Source organism: Calonectris borealis, chromosome 17 (assembly GCF_964195595.1).
Source record: "Calonectris borealis chromosome 17, bCalBor7.hap1.2, whole genome shotgun sequence".
Taxonomy (NCBI): Eukaryota; Metazoa; Chordata; class Aves; order Procellariiformes; family Procellariidae; genus Calonectris; species Calonectris borealis.
The window spans coordinates 1,658,514-1,677,555 of record NC_134328.1 but is presented as its reverse complement, the minus strand read 5'-3'; the positions used below and the strand labels follow the sequence as shown (position 1 = coordinate 1,677,555).

Below are 19,042 nucleotides of genomic sequence, written 5' to 3'. Positions count from 1 at the left end.
ACAATGATGTGACTGCATCAATGGACAAGGGAAGAGCTATGGATGTCATCTACCTAGACTTCTATAAGGCCTTTGACACAGCCTGCCACCCCCCCCGCCCCGCCGCCCCCCTGATTTATTGCTGCTAAGTTGGAGAGATAGGTGATTGATGGATGGACTGCTAGATGGATCAGGAATTGGCTGGATGGCCACATCCAAAGGGTTACAGTCAGCAGCTCAGTGTCTAAATGGAAACCAGTAATTACTGGTGTCTCCCAGGGGTCTGTACTGGGACCAACACTATTTAATACCTTCATTAGTGACATAGACTTAAGTGCACCCTCAGCAAGTTTGCAGATGACACCAAGCTGAATGGTGCAGTTGATATGCTTGAGGGAAGGGATGCCATCCAGAGGGACCTTGACAGGCTGGAGGAGCAGGTTCATGCAAAGCTCATGAAGTTCAACAAGGCCAAAAATGCAAGGTCCTGCACCTTGATCAGGGCAATCCCCACTATCAGTAGAGACGGAGGGGATAAATGGATTGAGAGCAGCCCTTGGAGAAGGACTTGAGGGTACTGGTGGACAAGATTTGAACGTGAGACTGCACTGTGCGCTTGCAGCCCGGAAAGCCAATCATATCCTGGGCTGCATCAAAAGAAGCGTGGGCAGCAGGTCGAGGGAGGTGGTTCTCCCCCTCTGCTCCACCCTCGTGAGACCCCACCTGCAGTACTGCATCCAGCTCTGGGGCCCCCAGCACAAGACAGACATGGACCTGTTTGTTAGAGCAGGTCCAGGGAAGGGCTGCCAAAATGACCAAGGGCTGGAACACCTCTCCTATGAAGAAAGGCTGAGAGAGTGGTGTTGTTTATCCTAGAGAAGAGAAGGCACTGTACTGCGGCCTTTCAGTATATAAGGGGGCTTGTAAGAAATGCACAGAGAGACTTTTTACCAGGGCCTGTAGTGACAGGACAAGGGGCAATGGTTTTAAACTGAAAGAGGGTGGGGTTAGGTTGGACATAAGGAAGAAATGTTTTACGATGAGGGTGGTGAGGCACTGGAACAGGTTGCCCAGAGAAGTTGTGGATGCCCCATCACTGGAAGTGTTCAAGGCCAGGTTGGACGGGGCTTTGAGCAACCTGATCTAGTGAAAGATGTCCCTGCCCATGGCAGGGGAGGGTGGAGGGAGCAGGGTAGACTAGAAGACCTTTAAAAGTCCCTTCCAACCCAAACCATTCTATGTTTCTATGTATCATTTTTGTTCCTTACTGAGGGAGGACAAAACACTCTGGGAGATGCCTGGGAGGAGTCCCAGGGAGCTACCAGGTATGGACCTGCCTCCAACATACACAAAACTGCTCAGGTAGCTTCCTTGGAGGAGTCTGGGGCTGCTAAGTTTTCTCCCTCTTGTAGCAAACACAAGGCAATAGTTTTATGTTCCTGAGTTCCTTTGCCAACGTGGACTGCTGTCAGGACATGCTGCGTGGAACAGCCAACAGCTCTGGACTCATGACAGTATTGCAGCTGCGAAAGCTGGTTGTGTTAAGACTGCTGTGAGCAGGAGTCTGGACCTAGCCGTGTGGTGCCTGGTGACGGCTGCTGAATTGACATGTCCCTTTGGCAGTGACAGGCTGGAAAGCTCTTGGAATTTATAATACAACTTAACTTATAATTTCTAATCACCTAGACCCTCTGCAGATTGGCTGTTGCCTGCTACTTCATGCCCTCTTGAGTCGCCCATGCTCCCTTTGACACCACCTCATCATCCTTCTATTGGGTTTATGTGGCAATGTTGTGGTAGCGGCAGGGCTGCAGATGTGGCTTCTTTGGGAAGGGGTAAAAACTGCTGCGCAACAGCAGCTGGGAGGGAGGAGTGAGAATATGTGAGAGGAACAACTCTGCAGACACCAAGGTCAGTGAAGAAGGAGGGGGAGGAGGTGCTCCAGGCGCCGGAGCAGAGATTCCCCTGTAGTGCATGGTGAAGACCATGGTGACGCAGGTCGTTGCCGCCCTGTAGCCCATGGAGGACCACAGTGGAACAGATATCCATCCTGCAGCCTGTGGAGGACCCCACACCACAGCAGGTGGAGATGCCCTGAAGGGAGCTGCAGCCCCTGAAGAGTCCACACCAGAGCAGGCTCCTGGCAGGGGCTGAGGCCTGTGGAGAGGAGTCCATGCAGAAGCAGGTATTCTGGCAGGACCTGCGGCCCCAAGGGGGACCCACGCTGGAGCAGTCTGTTCCAGAAGGACTGCACCCCGTGTAAAGGACCCGTGCCGGAGCAGTTCTTGAAGAACTGCAGCCCGTGGGAAGGACCCACATTGCAGAAAGTGCAGGATGTCTCCCATGGGAGGGAGCCCACGCTGGAGCAGGGGAACAGCGTGAAGAGGAAGGAGCTGACCCCAACCCACATTCCCCATCCCCCTGCGCCACTCGGGGAGGAAGTAGAAGAGTCGGGAGTGAAGTTGAGCCCAGAAAGAAGGGGGGGTGGGGGGAAAGTGTTTTTAGGTTTGTTCTTATTTCTCATTATCCTACTCTGTTTAATTGGCAATAAATTAAATTAATTTCCCCAAGTCAAGTCTGTTTTGCCTATGATGGTAACTGGTGAGTGATCTCCCTGTCCTTATCATGACCCGTGAGATTTTCATCAGATTTTCTCCCTGTCCTGTCGAAGAGGGGGAGTGATATAGCAGCTTGGTGGGCACCTGGTGGCTAGCCAAGGTCAACCACCACAGTCCTCTAAACCCCTTCATCGCCACCTTCATCTTCCTCACACCCCCAGTCGCCCATGACCTCTCCATGTTCCCTGACCACACTGTTAGTGAAGGGTCTACCAGCATTGTAACATTTATTATTGTACTTTATTTCCCCCGCTCTCAAGGCATGCCAACAGCACATGACTTTCAGTGGCCTAGGCCCTCTGTCTGCCCCCAAACCCCTCCTACAGTCCGGAATTGCCTGTGGCAGGTCTGTGGCAAGTCCATGGAGCATCCATGACAGGTCCATGGTGGGTTCCTGGTGGTCCTGTGGCCCAGCTGCCAGTGCCCCTTCTGTGGGGACATCCTCACATTCTGCCCACGTGGTCTTCCAGCCTCCCCAGCACTCCTTGCACCCGCTTCAGTACCTCCTCCTCATCCACACTGCGGAAGGCCTCGTTGGGGGTGATGGGGAAGGGGTGGTAACTTGGGTACTGTGTGGCCTTGCCATCAATGCCACAGCCATGCAAGCACTCCACCTCCTCTGCCAGGCCCCTCAGTTTTGGCTCCACCACCTCCAGCCATTGTGCCAGCCCCACCAGCCCCATTGGAGCCTCAAAGGCCTCACCATGGCAAAGTACGGCAGCCACCAGCGCCTTCTCCAGGGCCTGGTGCACCTTGAAGAGGACCCAGTTGGGGCAGCAGCGCCTGATGTCATTGTGGACTGCTTGCAGGTCACTCTTGGCCTGCCGCAGCCACCGCTGGGCCTCTGGAATGGATGGAGTCGCGGCCGTGGCCTCCTCATTGCACAACGAGGAGCCATGGCCTTCCTGTCCCCAGCAGTGGTGCTGGGCAACGCTTGCAGGGTTGTACTGGAGGTAGAGGTCCCGCAACACCTTTGGACGCTTGACAGCACACAGCTGCCACGAGGCTGCCAGGCTGTGATCCACATTGCCATTCACCTCTGGCACCAGGCTGTACCAATCCTTCCATGGCTTCTCCTCTGCCACAGCCTCCTCCTGCAGCCTCTTCTCCAGCTCTGGCTCCAGCTCTGGTGCCATGACCTCCTCTGTCTCTGGTGCAGCACCCACCAGTGCCACATCATTCTCCTCCAGAACAAAGGCCACGTCCCGTGGCTCCTGGCAGACCAGCATTTCACGCAGCACTGACAAGGCGGGTGCCTCCAGCTGTCCACCCAGGATGACATTGATCTCCTGTGCTAGCGTCTCCAGGACCCTCAGCTGGTGCCGGTCCAGCACTGTATCTGCATGCCGGATGTAGAGGAGCCGCTGAGCACCACCAGTGAGGCACACGTGGATGACCCGTGACTGGGAGCTGCCCTCCACCTTTGCACCAGAGTGGACCAGCACAGTGCAGATGTCCTCGCAGCACTGCACTTTCAGCTGCTCCACTGCAAAGCCACCAATCTCCTCCATTCTCATCATAGCTCTGTGGCTCTGCCACCGGAGCAGGGCCTCCAGCCCCATCCTAAACCATGGTGATACCAGAAGGGTCTGCAGACGCCTCTGCCCAGGGCAGTGAGAACCGTAGCGACACGGCCGCAGACTGCCCTCCACCAGCTGCTGCTCTGTCACCTCTGAGAGTGCCCGTGGCCGCAGGCGCTGTGGTAGCATTTGCAGCAGCCACCAGGCATTACACCCGATCCCCGGCAGTTCAGCCATAAACACAAAGGTCTTCCCCAAGGCCCTAGAGGCACTTGAGGACACGCAGTCGTTGAAGTACAGGCTGTGGGATGACTCTAGGCAGTCAGCAGTGCTCAGCAAGTACAGCTCAGCCACAGTGGAGAAATCAGGGGGCTCCAGTGCCTCCTGCAGCAGCTGGAAGAAGTGCCGTGTGGCCAGCAGGACTGTCTTCTTCTGATTAGTATTGAGGGTCCCACTGTCACGGCTCTCCTGGTGGATTTGGGCCAGGACACGGCTGTAGTGAGTCAGTGTGGGGAGCAGGACCACGCCAAGGTGTCGCAGGAGGTCTCCATAGACAGCCACGTGGGGGTCAGGCGTGAGGAGATAGGGGTAAAAGTCAGCCTCGTCTGGGAGTGATGTCACCACTTGCCATGGCATGGCCATGTCCCCTGACTTGGCCAGCACCACAGGCAGCTCAGCGAGGCGCGCTGTGTCCACCTCCTTCAGACGGGTCTGCAAGAAGCTGTACACCTTCTGGAGCACGCTGGCCCGTGTGTTCACCTGCTCTGGCATCTGGCAGGCTACTCTGCACACCTGCTCCAGGTTGGCCACCACCAGGGCGGTGGGTATCTCTACAAGGACTCCCATGGCCTCCAGGAGGTCCTGCTTGAGTGCAAAGTACTTTGGCAGGATGGTGGCTGATGTCCACAGGAGCTCAGCCACATGTTCTTGGCAGTGGTAAATGCTGCCCTTCAGGGCCACGGGCTTAGTGCAGGCTGCAAAAGGGGGGTGGAGGTTCATCAAGTTTGGGGGGATGTCCAGTGGAGGCAGGAAATGGATTGAGGCAATTTTCCCCAGGAAACCCTCTGACAAGGGATTGTCCAACAGGGTGCGAAGCTTGTTGAGCATCTCTTGCTGTCGTGCCAGCAGGTCTTCAGTGTGGCACCTCGCCTGAGTGGCTTCCTGCTCTATCTCCAGGGCCAGTGCCTCAAAATCCTCCACAGAGAGGCTGGTGCGGACACCTGCCTTAAGCAGGAAGTCCTCAGCAGCTTCCCTCTTGTAATCTAGGTCCTCAAAGAAAGACTCGGGCACAAAGTGGTGTTGGAGCCGCAGAGTGCGGAAGGAGGGCGTGTTGTCATAGAAGTAGGAGGCCGGGCGCAGCACACCATGGGCATCGGGTATAAAGGGCACAGTCTGAAAAGCTGCCACAACATCTTCCTTGAACTTATGTTCACTACAGCCATCATAGATGCGTCGCAGGGCAAAGCGCACAGTTTCCATAAGCTCTTGCACTGTGAGCTGGGACAGCCGGGGCAGCACCAGAGTCATAAAGAGCTGCTGGCCATCTGTGAGCTCCCACTGCAAATCCTTGGCCAGCTGCTGGTGGATCTTGTCTGCTGTGAGCAGCAACGTGCCCTTCTCCAGGTTGTGCAGGGCTTGGGCACCCAAGGGCAGTTCTGGGGACTGGCTGCTGAGCAACAGCACCCGGTGGTAAGGTGCCACAGGTACATAGTCCCCACCATACTTCCGAAAGAGAGGCAGGAGCCTGAGCTGTTTCAGTGCCTGTGAATCCAGTTGTCCCAGCACAAACTGCAGCAGGACAGTCACATCCCATTCTTTTAAGTCTGTCCAGCGGAGATCAGCTCTGGTGTTTGCCAGCTGGGCCACCACAGCCCTGGGCTTTGTGTCCTGCAGTGCCATTGTCTTCAGGCAGCAGTAGGCAAACATAAAAGGCAGCAGGGACTGCTGGAGCACAGGGATGCCCAGTTTGTGCAGCACCTTGGCCACGTTTGTCTTGCAGTCAAAAAGAACATTGGGGAGGGAGGATAGCGGCAGTAGGCTCTTCGAGCCTTTCTCATCCCCCTGAACAGGTAGCACCTCCACATCCTGGAGAGCATCCATGAATAACTTCCTGCCTGCCTCCAACTCGTCTTTGGCCTTTGTGTCTGAGTAGACCACAGTACTGAAGAACTTCCACAGCTCCTTGAGCCACTTCTCCCCCTCTGTGGTCCAGTTCAGCTGACCCAGCTCCTCCTGGATGAGTGGCGTCGCCTCCAGGAGGCCAAGCTCCTTCACAAAGCAAGGCAGGGTCAATTTAGAAATTGACTTGTCGGCAAAGCGGTGGCAGTGGTGGGGGAAGAGGTGGGCAAAAGAGCTGTGGAAGACTGGGTGACGGCTGCTGAGGGCATTCAGGCGGCCATCTTGTGTGGCCAGCAAGGGCAGGCCTTCCAGTTCTGCCTTGTCCTTATCCGTGGGCAGCAGGCAGTATTTCAGCAGGATGGAGCAGTTCTCCGGGGTCCCTAGGGGTGTCTCAGCCAGCATGCAGGGCACAGGGAGTGCCAGGGCCTTGAGGAAGCACTGGAGAGAGGCTGGATCCAAGGCAACAGCCTTCACATGGGCTTCAGTGAACCCCTTATAGATCTGCCGCAGGTGTCTGAATGCCGGCACCAGGTTCATGTTCAGGTGCTGCAGCACCTTGTGGAGAGCTGCCTCAGGCATTTCCTTGAGGAAGTATGGCTCTGTTAGCACATCTCCACCACCTGGACATGCCCAGGTCACTGTCACCTTGCTGTCAGGTGGCTTCGTGTGGTACACAGGCACCAGGGGTAGGCGTGCATGACTGAGGTGCCCATAGACATCCCTCACGAGGTCCTGAAAGACAGGTAGGGAAGAGGTGACAGCAGGGAAGAACCGAAGGTAGTGGGAGGCCAGGTGCTTCTGGCAGTCCTCCAGCGACTTGAACTGGAGCCCTTCAGGCCCCAGAGCTTTCTGCTGCCTGGTGAGAAAGGCACAGTATAGTGGAGCCACCAAGCGCCGAAGCAAGAAGCCATTCCAGGCTGCCTCCGTGCTGCCTGGGTCCTGGCGGAGATTGCGTCTGGCCGCATCCACAGAGAAGTTGGCATTGATGTGGACAGGCAGCCCTGTGGTCAGCGGCAGTGGGAGGGTGCAGAAAGCTCTTCCCATGACTTTGTCCAAGCCCAATGGCTTCAGGCAGGCAGCCACAGCCCCATAGGGCAGCCGCCCAAGCGCCGGAGACTCCTCAGCCCCCTCCTGCACTCCAATTTGGGAGATCACCCTCCACATGGTGCTGGCCTTGGCCTTGCTGGTTTTGACTGTCATGTCGTAGGAGACAAAGGTGGGGGTGTTCCCATCCATGGCTTGGCTCAGTCTTGCTTGAAAAATCTGTCTCAGCTTTGCATTACCGTCTGTCAGCTCTGTGGCCACCCGCAGCTTCTCTAACACCTGCTCCCCATCTGGGGGGATCTCAGAGAAGACCACGGTGCGGATGTGCCGGAGGAAGAGCACCAAGTTCTCACCTTCCTCAGCCAGTACTCTCTCCACAGCCATGAGGTCTTGGTCCCGCACAACCATGCCAGACAGTTTGGAGATGGCAGCCCCAGCTGCAGTGCGGAGCGGCAGCCGGAAGAGGACACCCTGGTTCAGGTTGAAAAGGGAGGGTAGGAAGGTGCCATAAATGTCTGGAAAGGTCCTCTTGAACTCAGGGTTGACAGCGAACATCCCACCAGGCCTCTCAGTTGTGGCTCCGGGCACATAGTAGAGATGGGGATCAAAGACACACAGGGCACTGTCTCCAGTAAGGAAGGCTGGGCAGTCAGTAAAGTGGAAGACAGTGTTGAAGCCAAGGCCATATTTGCCTGTGACATCCTGCCGGCCTTCCTTGCCACCCACCCCCAGACGCTGAATGCCTTCAATGTCCTTCTGCTGGAAGGGGCTGTCATTGTAGATGCAGAGGGCAGGGCCCTGCAAGACCTTCCAATCCTCACTGAAAGTGGCATCCACTGGGTGCTGCCGGCGGTCCCACACGAAGTGCACAAGCTCTGCCCCAGCATCGTCCGCATTCTGGAGCAACTCTGTCACAATATCACAAGCGAATGCTTGGTACTCACCCAGGATGTTCTTCAGCCGTGTAGGCAAGTCCTCATGGGCACCAAATGGCTGCACCCAGAGGCTCAGATCTGACGTGAACAGTCGGTTCCTCTCCAGTGCCCGGTGGCGTGTGGTAGGCACCTCACAGTGCAGGGCTGTGACTCGGGACAGCTGTTCATGGCACAGCAGGACATCTTTGTCCACTGGCATCCATGGTGTATCATTGAAGTGGAGCTTGTCCCGTGGACGCAAAATGCCCTTCTGGTCAGGCAGGAAGAGTTGCTGGGTCTGGTAGGCATCTGGCTTTTTGGCATCTGCCATCAAGCCACAAGACACCAGCCGCAAGGCCAGAGCCAGCTCTGTGTCAGGCAGCGGCTCTCCAGCATGCATCTCTGCTAGGATGCAGAGCACTTGGGCATAATCATCCCAGGTGAATGTGTGGCGCAGCCCCACACACTCCCAGAGTTCGCTGTAGGGCCGGTACTGCTCTGGGAGCTGATGAAGATAGGGGACAGCCTCAAATGACAGTGTCTTAGCCACAGCCATGACCGGCACAAAGTGGGAGCCCACCAAGATGAAGGGCTCCCCTTGGGCCACTGCAGAAGCCACCTCATCCCAGCTGGAGTGATCTCTTTGGAGCAGCACGTGCAGGTACCTGTAGCAGCAGTGGGTGCTGTCTTGCAGGTTCTCCAAACGGAGAGCGTTGGAGCTACAGCTCAGTGCCTGCAGCTGCTCAAGGACTGTAGCTGCTGGTGGCTGCCGGTCCAGCCCCAAGAAGGATTCAACCTCCTTGGGGAGGCTGAAGTTTTCTCCCAGCATGTTAGGAGCCAAGATAGGGTGGATGAGTCCAACTAGTGGGGCATGGAGGTGATGGTAGAGCTGGGCAGCTGGCAACAGCACATGTTCACCAGTGGGCAGTGTACCAGGGAGGAAGGGCACAGTCTGGAAAGCTGCCTGCATGATGTTGTTCACTCTCTCCTCCACTGCATCGCGAAGCAGCTCAAGGATGCAGGCAGCCCTCCGGCAGCCCTGGGCACGGTCCTGGGTCCAGATAAGCTCCACTGTCTTTGCCCGCTCCAGCAGCTCTGGCAGGGTCATTGTGTCCTTAACCATGCCCAGCCGCTCCAGTTGGCTTAGTCTTTCCGGGGAAAGGAAGGCATCCCCAGTGGGGAAGCGCCCATCCTTAGGGTCATATAAAGAGGCAGTGCGGCCTCTGGGATGCACCAGGCAATTGATGAGCTGCAGGTGGCCATGAGGGGTGGCAGGAATGCAGGGCACTGTCTGCAGCACTTTGTCCACATCATCATGGGACATATCCAGTGCATGGAGAAGCAGTGGGTCCCGGTCAACAACAGAGAGGTCTTCCAAGTTGGGAAGCACAAGTTCGCAGTAAAAGCGGGGCCAGTCATAGATGCCAGCATCCAATGCCTTCCCGAGGCCCCTCTGCACCTTCTCTGGCAAGGCCACAGCTAACAGGGGATGGGGCAGGGTGGTGGCAAAGACACGCTTCGCCATGGCACCCAACTTGGGGTGTCTGACCACAGCCTGGTGCAGGAAACGGGCGTCCCGCAGTGAGCACCATGAGCGGCCATCAGAAAAGAGCCTGGGGCCATTCCTGGCTGCCACAGCCTGGTAGAAACCAGTCACAGCCTCCGTAAAGGGGTAACGGGCAGTGTTAGTGTCCGGCCAGAAGACATGATATTCATAGCTCTTCAACTCACCTGCCTCATGCATGGTGCGGAGGTGGCCCAGTGCCCGGAGCCAGGCAACCGGCACGGCATTGCGGAGCAGCACCCGGTTCCACTCACCCCGCTCCGCCGTGTCCCACAGCCCCTTGCGGTTTGAGAGGATGCTGAAGGCCCCATGCACGTGGATTGGCAGCCCTGAGGCGATTGGCATGGGAAGGTGGCAGAAGACTTGCCCCTCCTCGGCACCCAGACGCGGCACCCACTCGCCATCTGCAGTAAGGGCAAGGGGAAGGGCCACACCAGCCATGGGAGGCAGAGGATGGAGCCCTGCCTGTGTGTTCCGGTGAAACAGTTCCAGCAACTCCCCATCACCCTGACACACCAAAACTAGGTAGTGCCATGTGGTCTTGGATGCCTCCTCGCAGGCTGTGAGCTGCTCGATAGCTGCCCAGCTTGGGGGGTCCCCAGGGGCCCCCAAGTCTCGGATCTCCTTTCGCCGCAGCGTGGCCAGAGGCATGGTATCCTCCGCAGAGGTGGCCATGTCTGGCAGCATTGCCAGGGACATCTCCCTCATCCTCCGCAGGAAGAGCAGCAGGAGCCGGTTAGAGCCAAGGAAGCTGGTGCCAAGGGACTGGATGCGCTCTGTACCAAAGGCCTCTGAGCAAATCTGTGACGTCACAGCTTCCTCTTCAGTGCGAAAAGGCAGGCGGAAAAGGCTCCCTGGAAAGGGTCCTGGCTCAGGCAGGCGGCACCCAAAGATACCATGGTAGGGCCAGAACTGCTCAGCAAAGGCACGGAGGATGCGTGGTCGGCTGGAGAAGTCCAGGCGGATGCCAGGGCAGCCGGCCCTGGGGATGTGCTTGCCCAGATGGGTGCCATTGGGATCAAAGATGAGCAGTGTCTCTCCGCTCAGCACTGCCGGCACGTCTGTGACACGGTAGACAGAGCTGAAGCCCAGCCCAAAGCGCCCAATCTGGCCTGCCTGGCCCTCCTTCGTAGCAGCCCCAACCCGTGTGATGTTACGGAGGTCATCCTCGGTGAACAGGGCATTGTTGTAGGCCCAGAGGGCTGGGCCATGGCAGGCAGCCATGCCAGGGTCTAGCAGCCCAGAGGTGGTCTTTCTGCAGCGTCGGAGGTCCAGGAGGAAGCGGCACACAGTAGCTCCAGCATCCTCTGCATTCTGGACGATCTCTGTGAAGAGGTCACCCTCCTCGCCGTACTCCCGGAGGATGTTGCGAAGCCGTAAGGTGATGGGCTCCGAGGGGCCGCAGGCTGTGAACGGCTCTGGCCCCAGCACCCGCGTACTGAGCAGCTCCGCGCCGAGGAATATGGCTGTGCTGGATGGCACTGCCTCATGCACCACCTCCTGAACATCCTCCTCTGCCTCCAGCTCCATGTCCAGGTAGACAGTAGAGGCAGCTGGGCGGAGGGCAAAGCCCGAGCCCTCCAGGGTCCTCACAGGAACCGGCACCGTGCCCTCGCCTTGGTGCCCCCGGCTCTTAAGCCATTCCAGGACAGCTACAGCCACCTGCAACTCTGCTGCAGTGCCAGCTCTGGAGCTGCGTGTGTCTATGTCCTGCCCCAGGCAGCGCAGGGCTGCAACCGCCCTCTCCTCACTCACCCTCTCCTCCACCCCCCAAGCCCTGAAGAGGCAGCTGTAGGGCAGGAAGTCAGGGGGCACGCGGGGCACCAGCATCCCCAGCTCCAGATCCTCAGGATAGGCCAGCACGGCATCACACGGCAGGGCAAACCCAGCCCCGGTCCACACCACAGCATCGTCTGGGGCAGCCCCAAAGGTCTTCAAGTTTTCCTGCATGTGCCGGTAGACAGGCCGGAGCGCGGGACCTACCTCACCCATGTCCCTGCACCCTGCCAACTGTCTCAGCTGCTTCCACACTCTCTTTGGCGGTGGGGTCTGGCTGAGCCCCAGCTTCTTCTCTGCCTCTGGCACAAAGGTGCCGGTCAGGTGCATGGCAAGCCCCACCAGGGGCTGGTACTGGGTGGACCGCAGCTTTCTGGGGGACAGGAATGGTTGCCCAGGCTTTCCAGTGCACTTAGAACGAGGCACCCATGGCAGGGCCTGGAGCTGCTTAAGGTTTGCAGCGCTGAAGCCAGCCAGTGCCTTGGGGTGGTTACAGACCTCGATGAGTGCCTGAGCCCTGTCCAGAGCCGCTGCGTCACCCTGACTCACACTTGCTGCAGCCTCTAGGATGTCCGACGGCACCAGGCACCCCTCACCGTGCCGCAAGCCCAGGGCTCTCAAGGCGTGGAGGACAGGCGGACTGCGGAAGGCGGCAGGAGGAAAGCGCTCAGGGCCCAGCAGTGCCTGCAAGGTCCTCTCGCAGGGATCGTAGAGGTCTCGTGGGCATGTGGGGCCGTTGGGGGTCTCCAGGAAGGCCAGCCTGCTGCAGGCCTCCTGGAGCGAGGGGCTTTGTGCAAAGAGGATGTCTCCATGCTGCAGCACCCAGAGCAGCAGAGCCTGTGTCTCAGCCGCCCGCCCTGCATAGGCGCCCCGGGCCACGGCTCTGATGGCCTCCAGCGCCACGTCGGCTGCACTGATGAGGGACCTCTGGAGCCTCCCCAGGAGCCGCCGGTCAACTTCATCCCGGCACTGCAACACGGCCTCTGGCAGCACCACATCTCTGGGCAGCTCCAGCTCTGGCTCCAGCGCTGGGGTGGCACCGGCCGGTACCAGCTCCGTGGGCTGTGGGGTGGCCAAGCAGGGCAGTGGCATGAAGAGGGGCAGAGCAGCCAGTGTGTCCCTGTCCTCCTTTGTCAGGGATGGGATGTCTGCCAGGTAGAGCCGAAGGGTGACCACATCCGCAACAGGCAGCGAGGCCAGGTGGGAGGCCACAATTGCAGGCCCCCGCCTGCCCAGGGCCCGCAGGGCATTGAGGGGGGATGGAGGCAGGACATAGCGGGTCAGGGAGCGGTGCCATGTGCCCGGTGGCACCACTGGGCAACCCAGGACTTCCAGGACAGAAGCCACAGCAGGTGGCAGGCACTGGTCCTCCCATGCCTGGAAGATAAGACTGGACTGGGGTATCAGCGGAGCCAGACGGATGCTGGGGGCACCCAGTGGGGACAGGGGGATGAGAGGGAGCCCCTCCAGAGGGCCCAGGTCTTCCACGTGGTGGGCCAGGAATTGCCACAGGGCTGGGAACCAGGAGGCTGGGGGCTGGGGAGTGCCTTGGGCCGGGCACCAGGTCACTGGGGTTGAAGGCTGGGATGTCCAGGTGGGGGGCAGAGCCAAGCGTAGGGTCTGGGCAGTCACGGCTGGGTCCAGCAGAACCAGGTTGGGGAAGAGACCTGTATGCGGGAGACAGAGGCTGGATGAGGAGTATGTGGGACCTGGGACCTGGCAGGGGGACCCAGGATGTGGGGGAAAGAACCCAAGATCTGCAGGGGATGGGGGATCCCCCATACTGGGGATGGGAGGACCTGGGCTCTGGAGGGACATGGATACCCAAATAGGAGGAACAGGGGAACCCCAGATTGGTGGGGATAGGGGAGATCTGAGAGGGAAAGAAGTGTTAGGGGGACCAGTATTGGGGGGCACAGAGGTCCTCAGATGGAGAACACAGGGAGACCCAGGATCCGAGGGAGCACGGTGGGGACAGGAGAATGTGGGAAGAAGAGCAAGGACAGGGGAGTCCCCAGAGACACGGAGATGCAGGATAGGAGAGGTGACCCTGGGCTCAGACAACACACCCCAAACCAGAGAGAGAGAGTGAGACTTGGGATCTACAGTGCTGCTGAATGGAGGGGGGAAGCCCAGAGAGGGGCCTCAGACAGGGATCAGGGACACCAGGTGTGTACAGGGAGTATCAGCGTGGTACAGGGGCTATTGGGGCCGCAGAGGAGCCCAAGGGTGTACAAGGGTGCCTAGGGGCGTTGGGGTTTAGAGGGAGAGCAGGGGACCCAAGGGTGGCCCAGGGACCCCCCGTCTCTTACCCGCCTTGGCAATGCCTCGCAAGAGGCTGTCCAAGCCTGGCTCCAGGTCCAAGGGCAGGAAGGACCCGGCCAGGCCAGGCAGGAGCTCCCTGTGGGGACAAACGGAGCTGCTGGGGGACTAGAGGGGTAATGGGGGGCAGGCAGCTTCCTGGACACCTGGCTCAGCTCCCACTCAGTGAGACCCGGGGAGAGGAGGAGGGCGGTGAGGCGCCCAAATGTCCAGGTTCGACCCTGGCCTCCCTTTCAGCTCAAGAGTGGGAGCTGCGCCCTGGACAACCAGCTCACCTGCCCACTCCCTCAGGGAATGGGGCTGCCTGGGGCCGCGGGCTCACCTGGGGCAGTCGGACGTGTCCACGTAGACAACGGCTGACGCAGTCCCAAAGGCCACGAAAGTCCCATCGGCGCGAGGCAGGAGGGGGAGACCCCGCAGCTCAGCATGGCACCCATCCCCGGCCACGTAGCGCAGCAGGGAGAGCCGGTCGGTGGCCGGGAGATCTACGGCCCCGTGGTGCCGCAGCACGTCCCGCACGTGGCCCGCCGTGGCCTCTCGCACACCCTCCGCCATCCCCAAAGCCAGCGCCCTCCGGACGTGGGCTGGGACCTCAGCCACTGGCTCCCCGGCTGCCACCAGCAAGGCTTGGACCACCCGCCGTGTGGCCATGTCCCCTGCGGCCTCCGGCAGCAGCACAGCCTCGGGGCCCCGCAGCCGCCCTGCGGCCCCCTCCGTAGCTGGCACCAGGATGGGGGCAGCTGCCAGCTCGCAGCAGACACGGGTCACCAAACTGCGGATGCGGCCACAGCTCGGTGTGCGCTCGGGGTCCGGCCAGATGCTGTAGGCGTCTGCGCCAGGCAGAGCCATGGCCACGGCAGCCATGTGGCTGTAGACCCGCGGCAGGAGGCCAAGGAGCAGCAGGGCGTTCCAGCGGGCATCTTTCTCACCCTCCTCGCCCTCCTCGGGCCAGCGGAGGTGGCGGCGGTCGTCGGAGAGGGCGAAGGGGGCGCTGGCGTGGACGGGCAGCCCTGTGGCCATCTCGTCTGTGGCTGGCAGGGGTAGGAAGCAGCACAGCCGCCCTCGGCAGGGCCCACGGATGGGGTGCGCCAGGCTCAGCTCAGGGCAGCACCCCAGCCCTGCGCCCAGTGCCACGGCCGGCCCCTCTGTGGCCCTGCCCGTGGCCACCAGCCATTCGCTCCTGTCCCCCACCCCATCCCCGTGCAGGGCCACCAGACACCATGCCAGACTCAGCCCCTCGTCCCCTGATGGCCCTGGGACAGGGAGAGGCTGAGAGGATGCCACAAGGGTCCCCATGAGGGTCTGGACCCCATCAGGGGCCACGTGGTACAGGGCCACGCGGCGGATGTGGCGGAGGAAGAGGAGGGCAAGAGGGGCCTCGGTGAGGAAGGTCTGGAGGAGGCTACGGAGGCGCTCAGGATCGGAGACCCCTGCAGCGATTCCCGAGGGTTGCCGGCGGAGCGGGAAGCGGAAGAGGGTGCCCTGGGCAGAGCCACGGTGCTGTCCCACAGCTTCCAGCCCAGCCCAGAAGGGCTCGAAAAGGCCAGGAAGGTCCTGGGCTGCAGAGACGTCCCAGCGGGCACCGGCACCTGACAGCACCCGGCATTCGGGGTCCAGCACCCCCAAGGATGGGGGGCTCAGCACACCTGGCAGGTCTGGGGACATGGGAACCATGAGGCCACAGGGATGGCATGGATACCACTGCCTCCCCAGATCATCCCAACCTAGCAATGCCCCAAGTGCCACCCAGTACCCTCAAGTTCAACCCCACAGTGGCTCCCGTGATCCCAGGTTTAATCCCAATTTATTAGTCCTCCCTCAGCTTTCCCCTGCAGCCCTGCTCTCCATTGCCACCCAGCCTCCCCCCAGCCTCCTGGTGCTCCAGGTTGCCTCACTTCAGACACAGCCCTCCATTTTGTGCCCCCTCAGTGCCCCCCTCGGTCCCCAGCACCTGTAGTTCAGTGCCTCCAGTACAACCCATATCCCCAGTTCAATTCCAGTTGAGGCCCCCAGTGCCACTCACCGGTGAGGTGGTAGACAGAGGTGAAGCCCAGGCCGAAGCGCCCCACAGTGCTGGGGTCCTCCCGCTTGTGCGACACCCCTGGGCGCAGGAGCCCTGTCCAGTCCCGGGGGGACATCAGGGCATCATTGTAGGCCAGGAGGGCTGGGCCTGGGGGGTCGGGATCATGGGTTAGGGGAGACTTGGGACATGTAGGGGGGATTGCGACCCACACTCAGTATCCCCACAACCTCAGTCCCCCCTCCAGTCCCACAAAATCCCCCTCAGTGCCCCCAGTACCACTGAGTCGTCCCAGTACCCTCAGTGCCCCCAACATCCCAGAACACCTCATTGGTTCCAGTTCCCCCAGTCCACTCTGATCCCTCTTCAGTTCTTCACCAGTATCCCCCAATCCCTCCCAGTACCTGCCAGTGCCACCCTGCACTTGTGCCCGTAGCACTTCTCACCCTGGGTGCCCTCCAGCCCCCCTCCGGTGACATCAAACTCCCGTTCGTCGGACACAAACACGACCTCGTTAGCGCCAGCGTCGTCAGCATTCTGCACCAGCTCCTGGGTTCAAGGATCAGTGCCCAGAGAATTAGGCCCCCACAGCCCCCTGAGAAAAGCACCGACCCGCTCTCCCAGCTGGCCAGCAAGGTCCAGGGGCTGGTGCTGGGCAAGGACCACCACCCACCGCAGCCGCCTGCGGTCTGTCTGCCCAGCTGGGCCAGAGAGCCCAGGTGGCTGGGTTCCCTGGGGGTCTCACCTTGAGGATCTGCCCCCCGTCGGGGTACTTCTGCAGGATGCTGTGCAGGTAGTCAAGGAAGATGGGTGCCCGCTGGCAGAAGGCCTCCCTGCAAATCAGAGAGAAGGGGCTGGGACGAGGGCAGGGCTGGCCTCCATGGGTAACCAGGACCCCCATGTCCTCCTCAGATCCCCCAGGATGTCCCCCTCCTTGGGGAGGTCAAGGACCCTATCTCCTCCCCGGACCCACTGAAACAACCACCTCCAAGCCCCCCCACCTCCCCAAGGCCCCCATCTCTTCCTGGGATCCTCCGGCAACCCTGAAACTTCCCCATATCCCCCCAGCAAGCCCTGAGCCCCCCATAATCCCCACCTCCCACAGTAACCCTCCAGGTGTCCCCACAAACCCCTGAGCCACCAGTCCCACCAATAGCCCCCAGTGACCCCCGGAATCCTCCAGCCATCCCCCATGTCCCCCCATAAAACCCCAGTAACACCCCAGTGCCCCCCCCCGCCGGCGCCACTCACGCATTCGGCTGCTGGAGGGCCATGACGGACGCTGCAGGGGGACGCCCGGGTCCCCGCCGATGAGCTGCCCGCTGCCGGATGCCCGGGTCCCCGCCGATGAGCTGCCCGCTGCCGGATGCCCGGGTCCCCGCCGATGAGCTGCCCGCTGCCGGATGCCCGGGTCCTCGCCGATGAGCTGCCCGCTGCCGGACGCCCGGGTCCCCGCCGATGAGCTGCCCGCTGCCGGACGCCCGGGTCCCCGCCGATGAGCTGCCCGGAGCCGGACGCCCGGGTCCCCGCCGATGAGCTGCCCGCTGCCGGACGCCCGGGTCCTCGCCGATGAGCTGCCCGCTGCCGGACGCCCGGGTCCTCGCCGATGAGCTGCCCGCTGCCGGACGCCCGGGTCCCCGCCGATGAGCTGCCCGGAGCCGGACGCCCGGGTCCCCGCCGATGAGCTGCCCGGAGCCGGACGCCCGGGTCCCCGCCGATGAGCTGCCCGGAGCCGCTGCCGGACGCCCGGGTCCCCGCCGATGAGCTGCCCGGAGCCGCTGCCGGACGCCCGGGTCCCCGCCGATGAGCTGCCCGGAGCCGCTGCCGGACGCCCGGGTCCCCGCCGATGAGCTGCCCGGAGCCGCTGCCGGACGCCCGGGTCCCCGCCGATGAGCTGCCCGGAGCCGCTGCCGGACGCCCGGGTCCCCGCAGCTCGGTGGCCCCGCCCCGCCCCCCTGCCCCAGCAGTTTCGTTTCCCCGCCGCACAAGCTTCTCAGCTCTTCTTTAACTCAAAAATTGCAGCGGGGGAGGGGGCAGGGAGACACGGGGCCAGGAGGACACAGCGGTGGCTCGCGGGGGGGCCTGGGGCCCGCCATGGGGCAGGGACGTGGGGATATGGCTATGGGGCAAGGACCATCAGGCCATAGCGATGGGGATGTGGCTATGGGGTGGGTGACATTGGGCGACAGGAGTATGGCTATGGTATGGGGGCAGCGTGTGGGTATGGCTATGGGTTGGGGACCGTGGCAATGGGGCAGGGGGCCATGGGGATATGGCGAGAGGGATGGGGCCACTGGGGTATTATGGCAATGGGTCAGAGATACATGGGAATATGGCTATGGGGTAGAGTACGATGGGACCATGGCCATGGGGCTGGGGCCGTGGAGCCATGGATCCATGGGGCAAAGGCCTTGGGGCTGTGGCTATGGGGCAGGGGCCATAGGGATATGGCTATGGGTCAGGGCCCGCAAGACCATGGCAGTGGGATGGGGTCCATTGGGGTATGGCAGTGGAGCAAGGGCCATGGGGATATGGCTATGGGGCAGGTGGCCATGAGGCCATGGTAATGGGGTGGGAGACATGGGATACAGCTATGGGGTGATGCAGTTACATGAGACATAGCTATGGGGTGGGATTGCTGTGAGCAGTGGCCCATCACTATGGCACGTGGGGACATGGAGACATAGCTGTGGGGTGGAATTGCTATGGGTCAGGGAGACACTGGGATGTGGCTATATGCTGGGGGCATGGAGGACATGGCAGCGGAGTGGGGAGGACATGGATACATGACCTGGAAATGAGGTAGGGAGGATGTGGAGCATGTATATGGGGTGATGGGTACATGTAGGACATAGCTATGGGGTAGGGGGTGACTTTGGGACATGTCTGCAGGATGGGATTGTTGTGGGGTGGGGGGGACATGGGAACATGGCCGTGGATTGAAGGCTGTGGAAAGATTGATGAGATCCAGATCATCATCGGAAATATACTCGGTCTTAACCAAGGGTCGCAGCGAGAGCGGTTCTAATTTCTCTACTTTTTCTCTTGCTGCCTGCAAGTTGTCAAAAGGATAACCAGTTTCTGATCTTGGGGATATTTCCTTGTGGGCAGTGCCCACAAGGAGTTGCTCCTTAAGAGCAGTCTGCAGATGTTTCACCTGGTCTCTC

General features: G+C 60.6%; 1 protein-coding gene across 1 annotated transcript; it reads right to left on the bottom strand.

Annotated features, from left to right (window-relative positions):
* Positions 1-2,581: 2,581 nt before the first annotated feature.
* On the bottom strand, positions 2,582-17,205 carry LOC142089588 (sacsin-like). The gene is made up of 7 exons (XM_075166241.1): positions 17,127-17,205; positions 16,621-16,708; positions 16,322-16,424; positions 15,879-16,025; positions 14,178-15,510; positions 13,846-13,934; positions 2,582-13,200 (listed from the first exon to the last, which is right to left on the bottom strand). The coding sequence occupies exons 1-7, from the start codon at positions 17,147-17,149 to the stop codon at positions 3,041-3,043; spliced, it is 11,943 nt and encodes a 3,980-aa protein (XP_075022342.1). The 5' UTR covers positions 17,150-17,205; the 3' UTR covers positions 2,582-3,040.
* Positions 17,206-19,042: the final 1,837 nt, after the last annotated feature.